We start from the raw sequence: 16,588 nt of genomic DNA, 5'->3' as shown, positions 1-16,588 counted from the left end.
AACCCGTTTAACGAGGTCTTTACAGGCTTCAAAAGATAGTTTCTAGGCCTTGAAAGATAGTAAATAGGTCCGGAAGGATGGTTAATAGACCTTAAGAGATAGTTCAAAGCCCTCAAGAGATAGTTAAAGGCCCTTGAAGTGATAGTTCATAGGTTTTATAGGATAGTTAGTAGGCCTAGAGGGATGGTCAGAAGGCCCCTTAATATTCAAAAGGTGTAAGCTAACAGTAATCATACATTTTACTCCTGCAGTTCAGTTATCGCCCACAGCGGGCTACGTGCTTAAGGTAGGTGTACACAGCCTAAAAGACAACATTAGTGATTCAAGCAAGGGAAATGAGGAGAATGCAAAGACTAGAGGTAGAGTTTTGACAAATACTATTTCATATTCCAAAAAATCCTTTACAAGATATATACCAGCCCATCACAACCATGCAGAAATAATGTACAAAAAAAGAACAATATACACAAACTGACTGACTATACCGCCAACAGCTAGAAATCCCTGTAACCAAACATGGCCAAAGAAAAAGAAAAGAAAAAAACGCCTATGCAATGTTCAACTCCTCCCCAGGCCTGTTCACCAACTGCTCCAACGAAGCACAAACGTCATCCAACAACTTCACCGCCTCCTCCTTCCACGACTCAAAAGTGATAACCTCAATGGTCAAGGTATCCCCATCATGGAAAGCCTGAATCTTCCACTCCCTCAACGGCTCCTCGTACGCATACAGCGTCTCAAACTTAGCCTTGCGGTCCAAGAATGACAAGGTCTCGACGTGGGCCACATCCTGGTGAACGACCGTATCGAACCAGGTCACCTCCTCAGGATCCCAGTCTGTGCAATTCCGGACAATCTCCTCCAGACCCATGCAGTCGTGCGAAGAAGTCATCATGTGCTGGGTCTGGAGGGCCTCGAGCAGGTCGTAGCCGGTGCGGATGGGGACGTCGCCGTCGAACTTGACGCGGGTGGGGACGTACTGCCAGCAGGGGCCGGCGATGGCGTTGGCGTCGGGGATGCCGGGTATGTCGACGCTGCGGCCGGAGGCGACTTCGCCGAATACCACGTCCTTGACCTTGAGCAGACGGGCAAAGGTCAAAGCCCAGGCTGCGGAGGGAAGGGTAGCTACGGTCACGTCGCGGCTGCGGGCGGCGATGTTGACGGGCTTGTGGATGGCAAAGTGGCGGCGGTCGGTGATGGGGGTGTCGGGTCTCAAGAGAGAAACACCCTCGGAACCGGCAAGGAGGTCGCGCCAGTAGGGGATGGCAGCGGGAATGCCCTCTTGGATGGTGTGATCGACAAAGGTGGAGAAGGGGTACGATGGAGAGACCGACTTGGGGTCCTGGTACAGCTGCTGGAGCTGATTGAGGAAGATGGGAAGGCAAATCTCATCGTACTGGGCGTGGGACAGACGGAAGACAAGGGTGCTCTTGGTGCCGTTGGTGACAAAGAACCACTTGACGAAGGAAGAACCATAAGGCATCTTGGTTTGGGCATCCAGTCTGCTGACCTTGCCGGCAAACTCCTCGACATCGTCACCGTCAATCTCATATTCGACAATGTCGACGATGAAGGGGTTCTCGATCACCACGCTGTAGCAGACATCATCAAGGCGGACATAGACGGTGCGAAGGACTTCGTTGATGGCGACAAGCTCTTGGCAGGCACGGAAGAGCTGCTTCTTGTTGACCATACCCTCAAAGTGCATGAGCTCATAGCGGATGGAGAAGCGAGGAAGCTCAACGGTACCCCTGACGGCAATCTCCTGGAGAGGTCTGGTGGGGAGCACATCAAGGATCTTCCATGACTTGTCGGCCAGCGATCTCTGCATACGACGCATGAAGGAGGTCAAGAGGAGAGAGAAGGGCTGGTAGTCGGCCTTGGAGGGACTGGATGGGCTCGCGGGAGAGCTGCTGCCCTGGCCCCTTTGAACGTTAGTGATGACAGTGGGCGATGGCTGCATGACATTGGCCATGTCATACAGAGTCCGGTTGGCAAAGACCTGTGCGACGCTGAGCTGCATTCCCTGCTGACGGGCCTCGGAGACGAGCTTCATGGCGGCAATCGAGTCACCACCACGGTTGAAGAAGCTGTCACCAAGGAAGATCTTGTCCTCATCGACCTTGAGAAGACGACTCCAGATGCCCCGGAGCAGCTTTTGCTTGGCAGAGGAAGCAGAGATGGCAGGGCCAGACGAAGCAGCCTTCTTCTTGGGGACAGTGAAATCGGGCTTGATCTGGGCCGACTTGGGGAGCACGCGAAGAACAGGAGTGTCGACACTGAACTCGAAGCTGGCAAGTCGTCCGGTTCTGTAGATCTGGCCGCCATTGACAGTGGTGCTCTTCAGCCACAGCGGCGGTGGTGTCTGCACAGCGACTGCAGGGGCGCTGAGGGTCTTGGTGGTCTCCACTAACAGCTCACCCACAGCGCCACGCGGGGAGAGGCGCGTGTGGTCAGCTGCATCGGCAATCCAGGCACCGGCAATGTCAGCCCGATCCAACCCAAGCGCATCCAAGTCAGCACCCTCCAACTTGAACTTCTTGCTCATATCCTCAACTTCCTTGCTGTCAGCATCCGTCAGACACTGCAAGTCACCGACCTTGATCTCCTTCGCATTGCCCTCGCAGAGCTGGTGCACCACTGTCCGGAGCTGCTCCAACACTCGCTCCATCGTGTCCTTGCTGACCGTCTTGGAGTCGAAACTGGCCATCACGAAGAAGCCATCGGAAGAAAGGGAGCACACCAACATGAGGGCATACGTGTTGAACTTGAGCGCTTCCTGGGCCGCCTCGCCATCGCCCGCCGGCACCAACCCGTTGGCCGGTGTCTTGTCGTCAGCCTCGACCTCGCCAGCTGCGGGATGCAGCACGAAACCAGTACGCAGCTCGCAAGCCTGAAGGGCGTCGTCGCTCAACTTGCGGATGTGCTGAAGACCGGCATGTTCGTATGGGATCTGACCGACAATCTGCTCGGCAATGGTCTGAAGATAGTGCTCGACGGACGACTCGCGGTTGATGGTGACCCGCACAGGAACGGTGGTGATCATGGGACCCTCGATCTCTTCGACGCCTACGATGGGGGCATTGCGACCAGTCAGTGTCTCGCCGAAAACAATGTCGTTATTTCCGCTGCAGTACTGGGAGGCCACCAGGGCCCACGCTGCGCGAACCACGCTGGCAAGAGTGATGGTGGCACCGGGCACCGATGGGAGCTTCCGGCCATCAAGCTTGATATCGACTTCGAGGAGGGAGTCGGCCTGGGTCTGGTAGCCCTCAAAGGGAAGACGGGGGAACTGAACACCCGTCGCACCGTCGAGCTGCTCACGCCAGTAAGTGTCGCATCCTGCACGATCAAGCCTGTTGTTGAGGTAGTCGATGAAGTGCTTGAACTGGGCCGCTGGCTTTCTCGGAGCAACACCCTGGTAGGCCTGGTTGACACGGTCAACTACCAGGGGCATCGACCATCCGTCGTAGAGAGCATGGTGCATGGTCAGTACAAAGTGATAGACGTCGCCCTCGCGGATCATGGCGTAGCGAACAAGCTTCTTGCCGAGACCCATCTCCTCGTCCCGGTCGTCCTCGAGATACCTGGCCAACGATGACGCAGTGCGCCACTGGATAGGCTCCCTGATCAAGACTTGCATGAGACCGTAGTCGGACACCTGAACGATACGAGTGCGGAGGATGGCGGAGTCGGCGGCGATGGCCTCGAAGGCATTCTGCAACTTCTTGGCGTCTTTGGCATTGTTCATCTTGAGCACACGCTGGGCTACATAGGCCTCCTTGACCTTGGCAGAGAGCGCCATCAAGGCCTCTTGGAGCGGTGTGCAGGGATAGACATCCTCGATATCGGCCTTGTCAACCTCGCAAAGCTGGCTGACCTCGGTCTTTGCCGCCTCAGCAGACCAGGCCTTGTCGATCAGGGAGAAGGGTGGGACGTCAGCAGCAGCACCACCGCTTCCAGCCTCTGCCTTCTTAGCAACCACAGCCATATCCCGGAGGACAGGGTACCGGAAGACATCGGCAACCGACAGAACAATGCCTTCAGCGCGAGCAGCGGGAACGAGTCTCATGGCCCTGAGAGAGTCTCCGCCGAGAGCAAAGAAGCTATCGCTAACAGTGATGTCGGTATGGTCCCCAAGCAACGACTTCCACACAGCAGCCAGCATCCGCTCCATCTCGGTCGAAGGGGCACCACCTACGCTGCTCTTGTTCTTGCGGGCGCTGCCAGTGATCTGCTCGCGCGTCATGGCGCCTCCAAGCGCACGAAGCTTCTTGCGATCGATCTTGGCAGAAGGCAGCACTGGCATGTCGCGGAGAGGGATGAATGCCGCGGGGACCATGTATCGGGGAAGGTCGACACCAAGCGCTTCCTCGATACCGGTCAGGGCCTTGGTCAGTTCATCAGAGAAGGTGGCCTCCGCTTCGTCACATTCCTCGGTTGTGCCGCTCTTGCTGCGAGGCTCGGCCAAAAAGGCCACCAAAGTAGGCTCGGCACCCGCAGGCTTGATGACCTCAGCAGCGATCTTGACACGGCTTGGGAGGTGGTGCCGGAGATGGTGCTCAATCTCGACCAACTCAACACGCTGTCCACGGAGCTTGACTTGAGCATCCTTGCGGCCGATGAAGACAAAGTCACCAGACCCATCAGCATCGTACCGAACAAGATCACCAGTCTTGTAGAGCCGGCCGGTTCTGCCAGGGATCTCTTTGTGTCCGGCAACCAACCATATAGGGTCCTCAATAAACACCTCAGCCGTCTTCTCGGCCTCACCCAAGTAACCAAGACCAACGACGGGGCCTTCCACCAGCAGCTCGCCAACTGATCCGACAGGAACCAGACGGTCGTGGTCCTCGGGGTCGACAATCCAGCCTACACCGCCGACACCACGGCCAATGTTTCCGGTCGTAAACACCTTGCGCTCGTCCTTGTTCTTGGCAAAGGTGTTGTTGACAGTGCAGCCGACAGTGCATTCGGAGGGGCCATACGCGATAATGACGCTGGTCTTGCCCTTGCTCCACGCAGCCGCATCAGAAGCCGAGATGGCTTCACCGCCCAATCCCAAGACGTCAAGCTCAGCAATCACGGCGGGATCGAGCACACGCGCAACACTGGGTGTCATATGCGCCATGTTGGCGCCACTGGCCCTGATGGCACCGCCAAGGTCATTCATGCGGTCGGCATCAGAGGGGATGCAGATGGTACCACCGACTGACAGAGTGCAGAGCATGCAATCGATGCTGACATCGAAGGCATAACTGGCAAACTCGAAGCACTTGGTAGAAGACTTGTACCCCACCGCCTCAGCACGGGGAATGGCACCGCTGGTGAAGTTGGCGTGAGAAACAACGACACCCTTGGGCTTGCCTGTGCTGCCAGAGGTGAACTGGATGTAGAGAGGAGAGGTGACAGTCGGGATAGTGGGCAATGGGGGGAGCTCGCCCTCGATGGTGGAGAAAGACTGGAACAGCTCCTCGTTCACCGTTACCACCTGGCTGCCATCTTCAGGAACAAGACGCTTCGCCAGCTCAGTCTGAGCGGCGGAGGCAACGACCAGCTTGCCGCCGGTTTGCTCCACCATGGCGCGCAGTCTGCCCTCTGGCTGAGATGTTGGGTCCGTCAAGGCAAATGCGCCACCAGCCTTCATGATGGCCAACAAAGCGACGATGGTCCACCGGCACTTTTCGAAGCATAGCGGTACATTAACACCAACTGTGATGCCCTGAGAAACGAGGTGATGCGCCAGGCGGGTAGACATGAGCTCGAGCTCGGCGTAGGTCCATTGGCCATCCCAAGAGGAAAGCGCAATCTTGTCCGGGCGAGCGGCGGCCTGCTCAGAGATGATGTCTTGCATCGTCCGGTCGATCAGAGGGGGCATTTCGGCGTTCCAGGCCCATATTTGGTCGAGGTCACGGCCGAGGGGCTCGAGGAGGACCGAGATGGGGGCTTCGGGCTGAGTGGTGATGATATTGACAAGTTGAATTAGGGTTTCGAGTCTGTCTCCGGCCTGCCGGGAGTCGAGGGAGTCGGGCTTTTCGGTGGTAGGGTAAACGCCCTCGAGGGTGAGGGCAGAAGCATGTTTGGATACACGGAGTTGGAAGTCGAATTGCTGGGGATTGTCAGTCAGTCGTGTTTCAGGGGCGGGGGGGCAAACGGTGGAGTACATACAGATGGTCCAGCCGTCTCTTTTTGGGGAAAGGAGGTCTCTTTCTCGTCATTGAAGAAGAGGTAGAGGAGCCCTGGGCGGGCGATGTTCTCGGTTGAAGTCTTGACGGCCTGGAGGAATGTTGATACAGACTCTGATCGTGACCTGGTCAATTCGAGACCGAGGGCTTTGAGGGAAAAGCGGGTGGAGATCTCTGATGGTGAGCTTTGCGACTTGTGGCCCCAGGAAAACTGTTCTACTCTGTCGTCGTCGCCTCGTTGTCTTTGGAGGAGAGCACCCCAGGCGAGAAGAAGGGCGTCGAGGGCAGACTCTGATTCGGGTACTGGTAGCGTCCTGGTAACAGAGTCTACAGGAATGGTCTGGGTGTCGAGCTGCATGGCATCGCGGCGGAGGCCACCCAGAATGCCGGGTGCGTGCTGGGCGAGATGCATATTGTCTGGTATGCTTTCCCGAGCTGGCTACGGGAAGGGATACGACTGTCGGGTAATTCCCGCTTTCTATCTCGTGTCGAGAGGTTCTTCGCCGTGTCGTGGTAGCGTGTGGTGACGTTACAGGACAGGATCAACGCATGGGGGTGGGCAGCGGGATATCCCCTTCTGCTACTCTTTGTTCGAGGGAGAATGCTGACAAGAGAGGTACAATAATCGGGGTGACACTCTTCTTGCAGTTCTTGATACAGAGGAGAGGAAAAAGGAAAGAAAGCAGGAGAGGGAAAGACCAGGTACGACCGGCAACTTTTCACTTTGGTGAACCTGCATCTGCTAGACTAGCGAATCCAACCCATCCATGTTTGGATATGTATGGGTGCTGGATGCTAGCCGGAATGATACCCCATTCCCGGGTCTTCACTACTAGACCTTACGACAAGAAAAAAAAAACCCCGCTCTTGAAGGGTCTGGGGCTAGGTTCAGGTTTGTTGGACATTGGCTCGTGATTCTCGAGCCCTTGAATACGGCAAGATAACACGCCGGTGGTCGGGACTAGCAACTACTTTCCTGGATGCAAGACGGGAACGAAGGGGCGATATCGACTCGACCGATGCACCGAGATGGCTTCCTCGCCGGCCTCTAGCTCCCTTCTGTCTCCGCAAGCGAGACTTGGCCATGTGTGTGACCAGGTTCATGGCCTTTTGCTCTCTGCGAACAAGTGGGTACGGATCTGTGAAGATGGCGTGGCCGGGCATGTGGCTAGAGGGATATCCCATCCCATCCCATTGTTGCCTTGTTGCAGGCAAAGATGTGCGATGCCGTACGAGAGGGATACAGGTATGTATGTACGTACGTACGGTATTAACCTATAACAAACAAAAACAGGCAAAAAGGGGTTCGAGGTGATGGTGTGTGTATATGTAGTATGTGATGTCACGCTGCGGAAGACAGTCGGCCGAGCGTTTCTCATGAAGGGGATTCCCTCATTCGGATGTGGCCCCGAACCATTAACCAATGCAGTGGGTGGGGGAAGGTGTGGCTTGCTATTGCTCATTGGATGGGTGAGTAGAGTAGTGGTGGTGGTGGCAGAAGTCCTGTGCTCCCAGAACATGTGGTAGGTGGTGGTGGTAGGTGGTGGTGATCAAGAAAGGGTGTGAAGGGAGGTGGGGTGAGGGGAAAAAAACATCAGAAAAAAAGCCGTTGCTGAAACCCCCGATTCAATATCTTGACAGGGGTTCGGGAGAGCGTGTGGAGTGGATTTGGTCAACAGGGGGTCCCTGGACGAGGGACGGATCAGATAACTTTACTGGGCATCGTGTCATTGGGTGGGGTTGTGGCTCCATCGAGGGACGTCAATGCCGAGGGTTGAAGTTTTGAGCGAGATTTTTGAGATGGCGGGTTTGTTGGAGTTGGTTTTGAGGAGGGGGAGTGCTGATCTTGAGATTCCTGCAGGACTGCGATACTGGAAGAGGTTCAAGGCGCGGTGAGTGTTTGGGCAACTTGGAGTCGTGGTTGTGTAAGTGAAAGGGGCTGGCTTTTCCTCTGAGCCAAGGAGGCGTCCTTATTGCCGCCCGCTATGAGCTGCACTTTGGGGGGTTGCTCCGGTTTCGGCTTCGGGCCAACACGACGCGGGTTTTGTCACAGCGGTGATATTAACACCGAGCATTGAGTCGTCAAGAATGACAAGCCAGCGTTTTTGAGGCCGATGACTTGGGAGCATAGAGAACAAGACAAATCTTGAAGTCATGAGCTCCCCAACGCGAGTCCCTAGAAATTGAGATTGTGCAACCACGGCCGGTAGCCACTGACGAAAACAGACATCGTGCTTGGCTTGCTTCTCAGACAAGATATTCAGAGAGGGTCTCGCTACTATTTAACTCTTCTTCCCGGGGCGGTGTCACGGGTCAACCCAAGCCACGGAGAAAAGAGACGATCCTTCTGATCGGGATCTGCCTGAAGGATTTGCCATTTTTCTTGAGATGACCACCATCATCATCATCACGCGGGCCCTGATTCCGGAGTTTTATGATGCTTTAGGAAGGAGGGATTCTCTCACGGCAGTCACGGCTACGTTAGCACCCCTACAGCTGCTTGGTTGTTGTTGTTGTGTTGTTGCGAGATCCAGTTCCACTGTCACTTCGTGGGTGAGTAGGTGAGGTCTCAACAAACCGGAAGGGATTCCACCTATGGAGTATCCCCGCAAGCGTACCATCAGGAGGCACCTACCTAGCGTAGCGATCATCACATCTTCATCATCCCGCGCGCGGCGGCGGAGGAGGTAGGTAGGCATTCATATCGGCTATGTTGACGCGGCTTCTCTGTTGGCGATGCAGCATCTTACCTCCGAGATGCGGTAGTTTTGCGGCATTACCCGTCACTAGGGGACCTGGAAAGGTGAAGTGATCGGCACTGTACATTTCTCTTTTCAGGGCGGCAATATGCTGTTGTGGGTTATAGTAGATGAATTTGCAAACGCCGCTTACGTTTTGTGAGGTGCGAAAAGGGATCTGCGGTTCGGTGAGGGTGAGGTTGCATCAAGGTAACGTGCACACAGGATATGCGGCGGTTGCGGTCTTTTGATGGTGAGGAATGGGGTAGGTAGAGAGAGGTGAGACGAGTAAGACGAGTGAGGGCCTCGATGGTCCGGGGAGGGGGTTGATATATCTTGTGCTTCTTGTCTGCTTTTGTCGCGGTGTGTTGAGTTGAGGGTGTTGTTGTTCTGTCTTGGTGTTTGTTAGTCTTATACTTCACCTCGTGTTTATACCTCTTATACAATCCTCCACATATTACGGTAAGAGAGACAAATCGCCCAAAATGCCTTACCTCGTCCTCCCTGCCCTCATCCCCGATATCCGGCCCTGCTACGACGCCTACTTTGCCGCCTTCACCACCGACCCCTCCGGCTCTATATTGCTCGACATCCTCTTCCCCTCGGGCGTCACGTCCGACGAGTTCCGCGAGGCGCACACCAACGGCACCCTGCAGTGGTGGCACACCTCCGAGACGCAGTACACCTACAAGTGTGTCGACTCGGAGACGGGTGAGATCATCGGCATGGCTCTCTGCGACGTGTTTGTCAAGCCTAGAACAGAAGAGGAGCGCAAGATGCCAGAGATTGGGTGGCTTCACGGGGAGCAGAGGACACGGGCGGAGAGGGTGCTGGACGGGCTTTGGGGTGCGAGGGAGAGGATTATGGGGGGAAGGCCGTATGTTTGTGAGTGTTTTTTTTTCCTTTTTCTATCTGATGGTATTTACTCGATTTTTGGACAAAAATACCATGTGAACACAGCAGCAGCTCGCTTGATATTTCCATTGCTGGAATTATCTTGCGAGAGAGACTCTTGTGCTTCCTGCAGAGACCACGTGCTGTACTGTTTCCTGGGAGGGCACGTTGAGCGTTGCAGCGCATCCAAGTGGCGCTTTTTAGTCTGGGGTGGTCTTTCGGGGACCTCATTTTGCTGCCTGTGGCTTTCCCATCACGTTAAGCATCTCGCTAATATCATCACCGCAACAGACATCCACGCTTTTGCCGTTGACCCCAGGCACCAAGGCAAGGGAGCTGGCTCTGCTCTTGTCCAGGCCATTGTTGACCTCGGAAACACTATCGGATTGCCCATCTACCTCGAAGCGACGCCCACATCGGAAAACGTGTACTTCAGAAAGGGCTTCAGGAGAGTCCCCGCGGAGATAGCCCAGGTGGTTCACGAGGCGGCCGTGTTAGGGACCAAAGAAGACGTGGAGGTACCGCTCATGGTGAAGCTGCCGCAGGGTGTGTATGGAGTCAAGGTTGATGGGAGAAAGTTGGGGGAGGTGTGGGCGGAGTGGCAGGAGGAGAGGAAGCAACAGCAGCAGCGCCAACAACAGGTTCAACAACAACAACAACAACAACAACAACAACCAGACGTTGAGGTTAGACCATAATAGACACGCACTTCTAGATCTGTGCTAGAAGAAGCTTGTCACCAGTAGATGGCCGATGAAGGCTCCAAAATTGACAGCTTTGACAGTTGATGGCGCCAACACGGAGAAGCATACGAGTACGAAGGTGGTTGCATTGAGAGGGCATTCCAGGCCCACCCCCCCTCTCTGAGAAACGTTTCACGCACAGCAGACACCACCACACTTGTGTCTCCTCTGCCGTGTCTCGATCCGAATTCGAGGTTCAGATGAGACAATGCCGTGGCTCGCTGTCAGGCACAAGCGCAATCCACAATGTGCCAGTTCACCGTGGGCAACTCCAGACGACCCTTTCACCCGTGAAGCTACCGCTCGGTGACCGTGTCCGACGGCCTTTCTCGGACATGACGACAGTGTGGCCGAGTCGATGATCCGTGGAGAAAGGGTGATGGAGCCACAGACAAAGAATTTTTATCAGATGATCGTGATAATGCACAGGTGGAAACCACAGGGTGGGCTGTTGTCGGTCCATCCATGTACATAACGTAATGCCCCACTGGAATCCCAAAGCGGCGATATCCCCGGGCCAAGACTTCGGGAAGTTTTGTGCTTCGGGAGGGATGTTCAAAGATGTTTGACGAGGTCGTTGCCCCCAGCTTGGGTGGTGTTACGGAACATCATTACACACGAGTTACGCCATTGTACCTCTGTGGACATTGAAGATGGTGGGGATCAACGGTAATACAGCAGACAGAAAACCAAAAGACCAATGTTGCGAGAAAAAGCAGCAGCAGGAGTTCGGATGGTGGGCAAGAAAGAATGTTTACAGGGGGGGTGTTCGGTGGCTGGGATGGCGAGCGTTAAAATGGCTCGTTTGCATGGAGCCGAACAGTGGAGATTCTTCGGATCAGATAACTTTAAACTGGGTCAGCTCCCCTTGCCCCTGGTCACACAAGAAAGTCGGATGAAGACCTCGAAGACCGGCGGTGATCTGGTGCAATTCCGTTCAAATCTCCCACAAATAAGTAATCTTTTCACAAGATACATACCGTGATGCCTACTTCATCTGATCAAGGGACAGCAAAGCAGGAACCATGCAGGACGACCGCATACCAAGGTAATTAAAAAAAGGACGCAACTCGAGGGTCACGTCGAAGACCATCATGTGGGGGCCGCCCAGCGCAACAAATTTTTTATCAGATCCGTCCGTTCACCTAATCAGATCCGCCCTCGCCAAGGCCGGAATCGGGGTCAATGGGTGGTGGGTAGAACCGGGGGCTTCCGCTGTCGTTTTGCTGGGGGAAGGTCACCTCACTGTTTCGGCCGCTGAAGTGACTGGGGTGAGTGGGGGAAACATACAGTGAATTGGTCACCAGAATAAGGTAACAAGGAGACCAAAAAAAAATTGCCTGAAATGTGTTTCCCCCAGGGAAAAGATCAACGCCCCGGGAGACGGGGGTATTCATCCCGCCATAACTTCTTTTTGGCCTGTGTTGTGTTTCCCTTCCCATGTCCCCTTTCAGATTGTGATCTCTTCCCACGCACAATCTCTTCTCTCTCTTGTCCAGAAAAAGTGGCCTGATTTCGCCAAGAGAACCTGCCCCCCCGCCGTGGAAGCAACACGGTAAAAAAGCAGGTACAATGGCGGTCGAGGCTTCCGGAGAGAAGCGTCCGCACAGCGCCGCAGCGAGTGATGCGGCCGCTGATAAGGAGAAGGCACTTGCCCCTACCACCACTGGAAGTGCTTCTGATGCGCCGGCAGCTGCCGAACAAGCCGTAAGTCTTTTCTGTGTCTGCCCCTAAATCCCCCTTTTCGGCCCCTGAATAGCTTCACTCATTGTTTACATTTGACTCGATCCCTAACATCTCTCCAGCCCCAAGGTGGCCTCCTCGTCTGGCTCAAGATCTTTGCTTCCGCGTCGCCAACATGGATCGACGTCTGTCTTCTCATCACCGGCGTCATCTCCGCCGCCGGTGCCGGTATCCCCTTCCCCCTGATGGGCATCATCTTTGGCGAGCTCGTCGACAACATGAACGATGCCACCTGTGCGGCCGGCGACTCTGACCTCACCTCCACTTCCACCTCCATCAACGGCGTCAACGACCCTTTCGCCTATGAGGCTTCCATCAACGACAAGGTCCTCAAGCTGGTGTATATTGCCATTGCTGCCTTGGTTTGCATCTACGTTTACGTCCTGTCCTGGTCTCTCTTCTCCCAGCGTCTCGCTCAGAGACTCAGAGGGCAGTATGTCCAGGCTTTGCTGAGACAGCCCCCCGGCTTCTTCGACGCGCGATCTGCCGCCAGCGGTGAGGTCTCGACCAGACTTCAGGGCGACATGACTGCTGTCCAGGCCGGTACTTCCGAAAAGGTGGGCGTTTTGATCGCCTCGACCAGTTTCTTCTTCGCCTGCTACGTCGTCGCGTTCATCAAGCAGGCAAAGCTGGCCGGTATTTTGGTCTCGCTCATCCCGGCGTTCTTGCTCATGGCGATGGGCGGTGGCTTTTTTGTCACCAAGTTCATGGTCATCAGTGCTTCTTCCCAGACTGCCGCCAGCAACATTGCCGGTGAGGCGCTTCAGCACGTCGGTGTCGTGCAGTCGTTCGGTATGGCTGGCAGACTGGAAAAGAAGTTTGCCGAGCATGTCTCCGTGGCTAGAGGTGCTGGTGTCAAAAAGGGCATTGCTGCTGCCATGCAGGCTGGTATGCTGTACTTTATTGCGTACAGCGCCAATGCTCTGGCCTTCTGGCAGGGTAGTCGCATGGTTGTTGATACCATCAGGGGCGAGGGAACCGAAACTGTTGGTCAGATTTATACTGTGGTGTTCTTGTTGGTTGATGGTATGTTTTTCTGTCTCTCTCTCGCTCTCTCCCCCCCCCTTCCCCTTCCCCTTTTTTTACTGACTGTCAACAACTAACACTCCCTGAAAGCCTGTGTCTGTCTCGGCAACATCGCTCCCATCCTCCCCATCCTCGGCAGCGCCTCCACTGCCTTTTCTCGTCTGATGGCTGACATCAACGCCCCCTCCACCATCGACGGCACTTCCTCCGAAGGCGCCTTTTTGCCAGTTGAGACCACCACCGGCCACATACAGCTCGAAAACGTCTCCTTTGCCTACCCCTCCCGCGCCGAGCAGCCAGTCCTCCGCAACGTCAACCTTGTCCTCCCGGCAGGCAAGCACACCGCCCTCGTCGGTCTTTCGGGAAGCGGTAAATCCACCATCGCCGCCCTCGTCGCCCGTCTGCAGGATCCCGATTCTGGTGTCATTACCCTGGACGGCACAGACATCAAGACACTGAACGTGTCCCACCTCCGCAGTTTTGTCTCTCTCGTCCAGCAAGAACCTTCTCTTCTCGACCGCTCCATCCTTGAGAACATCGCTCTCGGTCTGGTCAACTCCCCCAAGCCAGAACACCAAGCTCTCAAGGCGGTGGTAGAAGGTGGCGAGCTCGCCGAGCTGGCCAAGAAGGGCAAGGATGCCGTTGACGACAGTAGCGTTGCCAACCCTGCGGTGCAGGAAGTCATCCGTCTTGTCAAGGAGGCTGCCGTCCAGGCTGACGCGCACAACTTCATCTCCAATTTGGAAAAGGGCTACGGTACTTTTGCTGGGCCCAAGGGGTCTTTGGTGTCTGGTGGCCAAAGACAGCGAGTGGCGCTCGCGCGTGCCTTGATTAGAGATCCCAAGATTTTGCTGCTGGACGAGGCCACTGCTGCGCTGGATTCGACTTCTGAGAAAAAGATCCAGCTCGCTGTTGAGCGGGCTGCTGAGGGGAGGACGGTAATTTCCATTGCTCATAGGTTGAGTACCATTCGCAATGCGGACAAGATTGTTGTTCTGGAGGCGGGTGAGGTTGTGGAGGAGGGGGTGTACGACGAGCTGATGGCGAGAGAAGATGGCAAGTTCTTTGCCATGGCCAAGCTGCAGAGCTTGGGTAACCAGGAGGCTGCTGCTTCGGCTGTTGCTGAGATCAGCGAGAAGAAGGATGTTGTTGTCGTTGACGAGGAAGAGGAGGAGGCAGCCAAGGTTCTTGCTGCTTCCATCTCCAGCAGGGATGAGTCTGCTGCTGAAAAGGCGGCCAATGACAAGGAGGAGAAGGAGAAGGAGGCCGGCTGGGGATCCGTGTTTGCTGGTCTGGCCCGTCTTGTCAAGCCTTCCTTCCCCTGGTTGCTTCTGGCTGTCTTCGCGGCTGTCATTGTCGGTGGTACTTTCTCCGGATCTGGTCTCATCTTTGGTTTCACCGTTGGTGCTCTCAACCCGTGCGAGAACTCGCCCGAGGACATCCTCGACCTCGGAAAGTTCTTTGGTGGTTTGCTCTTCATGCTGGCCTGCATTGAGCTCCTGGCCAACTTCTTTGCGTGGTCCTGCTTTGGTCTCATCGCCGAGAGAATGCTGTATGCCATCCGCGTGCTCAGTTTCAGAAGCCTAATGGAGCAGGGTGTCGAATGGCACCAATCCGGCGGCCGCAACCCTACTTCCCTGCTTGACATCATCACCAAAGACAGTGCCGCCATCGGTGGTTTCTCGGGTAGCACCATCGGCACCGTCTTTGCCATCATCGTCAACTTCTTCGTCGCCATCATCCTATCGCACATCATCCAGTGGAAGATTGCCATCGTCTGTCTCTCCGTCGTCCCGATCCTCCTCGGGGCGGGCTTCATGCAGCTCCGCCAGCTCGCCCGCTACGAAGAGCGCCACGCGGCCTCCTACGCCAAGGCAACCGGTGTGGCCGTCGAAGCCGTCCAATCCATCAAGACCGTCGCCGCCTTGTCCCTCGAAAAGGAGGTCATGGGCTCGTACGCCCGCCTCCTGAAGAACACCCGCGACGAAATGGTCCGCGCGGCAGCCTTCACCAACATCTGGCTCGCCATCAGCAACAGCATGTCCTTTTTGATCTACGCCTTCGCCTACTGGTGGGGTTCGCAAAAGATCATGTCGGGCGAGGCCAACCAAACCCAATTCTTCATCATCGTCGTCTCCATGCTCGTCAGCGCCCAGCTCTGGGGCCAAATGTTCACCCTCGCCCCCGAGTTCTCCCGCGCCCGCACCGCCTTCTCCCGCATCATGAACGTTTTGGCACTGGGAACAAACAACGAGATCGACTCCAAGCGTGGCCCGCACGGCAAGCCCGGCCCCTCTTCCGACCCGGAGTCTGCCCTCTCCCCGGCAGCCAAGGCCGCTACTGGCGGTGAACCAGGCATGAAAATCACCTTCACCAACGTCACCTTCTCCTACCCCTCCCGCCCAGACCACCGGACCCTCAAGAACGTCTCCTTCACCATCACCCCCGGTCAATTCGTCGGCCTCGTCGGCCCATCCGGAGCAGGAAAATCAACAATCATGTCCCTCGTCCAGAACCTCTACTCCCCCTCGTCGGGCTCAATCCTGCTCGACAACGTAGACATCACCTCTTCCGTCGCCTCCATCAAGGACTCCATCGCCATTGTCCCGCAGGACCCGGCCTTGTTCGACGGCACCATCCGGTTCAACGTCTCCCTCGGCTCCAAACCCGACCACGTCCCCACCCAGGAGGAGATCGAGGAGGCGTGCAAGCTAGCCAACATCCACGACGTGATCATGGCCATGCCGGAGGGGTACGACACCCAGTGCGGCGCCTCCGCCGGTCGCTTGTCCGGTGGGCAGAGGCAGAGACTTGCCATCGCGAGAGCGTTGGTTCGCAAGCCGAGGTTGTTGCTGCTTGACGAGAGCACTTCGGCTTTGGATGCTGCCTCTGAAGCGGCGCTGCAGGAGGGGTTGGACAAAGTCGCGCGGGGGACGACCGTGCTGGCTATTACGCACAGGCTGCACACCGTGAAGAAGGCGGATGTGATTTTTGTGGTGGAGGGGGGCGAGGTGGTGGATAAGGGGACGCATGAGGAGTTGATGGGACGGAGGGAGGGGTATAGGGTTAATGCTATGCAGCAGATGTTGCAGTAGTTTTGAGGGAGGTAGATATACCCAGAGGAAAAGGAACAAAAAGAAGGGGCTTGGGGGGGGGAGGGGCGGTAAGAAAAGGTGCAGGAACGAAAGAACTCGGATACAGTACATAGCATGCATGCATTGTTTTAGTTTATTGGTCATTTTTTAATATTATATATATA

The 16,588-nt window shown here is 55.7% G+C and overlaps 3 protein-coding genes across 3 annotated transcripts; 2 read left to right on the top strand and 1 right to left on the bottom strand.

Annotated features, from left to right (window-relative positions):
- Positions 1–354: 354 nt before the first annotated feature.
- On the bottom strand, positions 355–8,054 carry QC764_311200 (NRPS protein). Its single transcript, XM_062946228.1, has 2 exons — positions 6,169–8,054; positions 355–6,109 (listed from the first exon to the last, which is right to left on the bottom strand). The coding sequence occupies exons 1-2, from the start codon at positions 6,595–6,597 to the stop codon at positions 548–550; spliced, it is 5,991 nt and encodes a 1,996-aa protein (XP_062802259.1). The 5' UTR covers positions 6,598–8,054; the 3' UTR covers positions 355–547.
- A 419-nt stretch (positions 8,055–8,473) lies between these two features.
- On the top strand, positions 8,474–10,515 carry QC764_311210 (uncharacterized protein; the record flags this gene model as incomplete). The annotated part of the gene is made up of 2 exons (XM_062946229.1): positions 8,474–9,808; positions 10,109–10,515. Exons 1-2 carry the CDS (start codon positions 9,409–9,411, stop codon positions 10,513–10,515), a joined length of 807 nt encoding a protein of 268 aa, XP_062802258.1. The 5' UTR covers positions 8,474–9,408.
- Positions 10,516–12,132: 1,617 nt separating this feature from the next.
- Positions 12,133–16,475, top strand: QC764_311220 (uncharacterized protein; the record flags this gene model as incomplete). Its single annotated transcript, XM_062946230.1, has 3 exons — positions 12,133–12,267; positions 12,366–13,329; positions 13,420–16,475. 3 exons carry the CDS (start codon positions 12,133–12,135, stop codon positions 16,422–16,424), a joined length of 4,104 nt encoding a protein of 1,367 aa, XP_062802257.1. The 3' UTR covers positions 16,425–16,475.
- Between the last annotated feature and the right edge of the window lie 113 nt (positions 16,476–16,588).

This window comes from Podospora pseudoanserina, chromosome 3 (genome assembly GCF_035222485.1).
Source record: "Podospora pseudoanserina strain CBS 124.78 chromosome 3, whole genome shotgun sequence".
NCBI classification, from domain to species: Eukaryota; Fungi; Ascomycota; class Sordariomycetes; order Sordariales; family Podosporaceae; genus Podospora; species Podospora pseudoanserina.
Note: the sequence above shows the minus strand (reverse complement) of the source record. Positions and strands in the feature narration are given on the sequence as shown.

Coding starts and splice junctions, on each gene's coding strand:
- QC764_311200 (XM_062946228.1), bottom strand. CDS start 6,597: ATGCATCTCGCCCAGCACGCACCCGGCATTCTGGGTGGCCTCCGCCGC. Junction 6,110..6,168: donor AAGAGACGGCTGGACCATCT/GTATGTACTCCA, acceptor GACAATCCCCAG/CAATTCGACTTCCAACTCCG.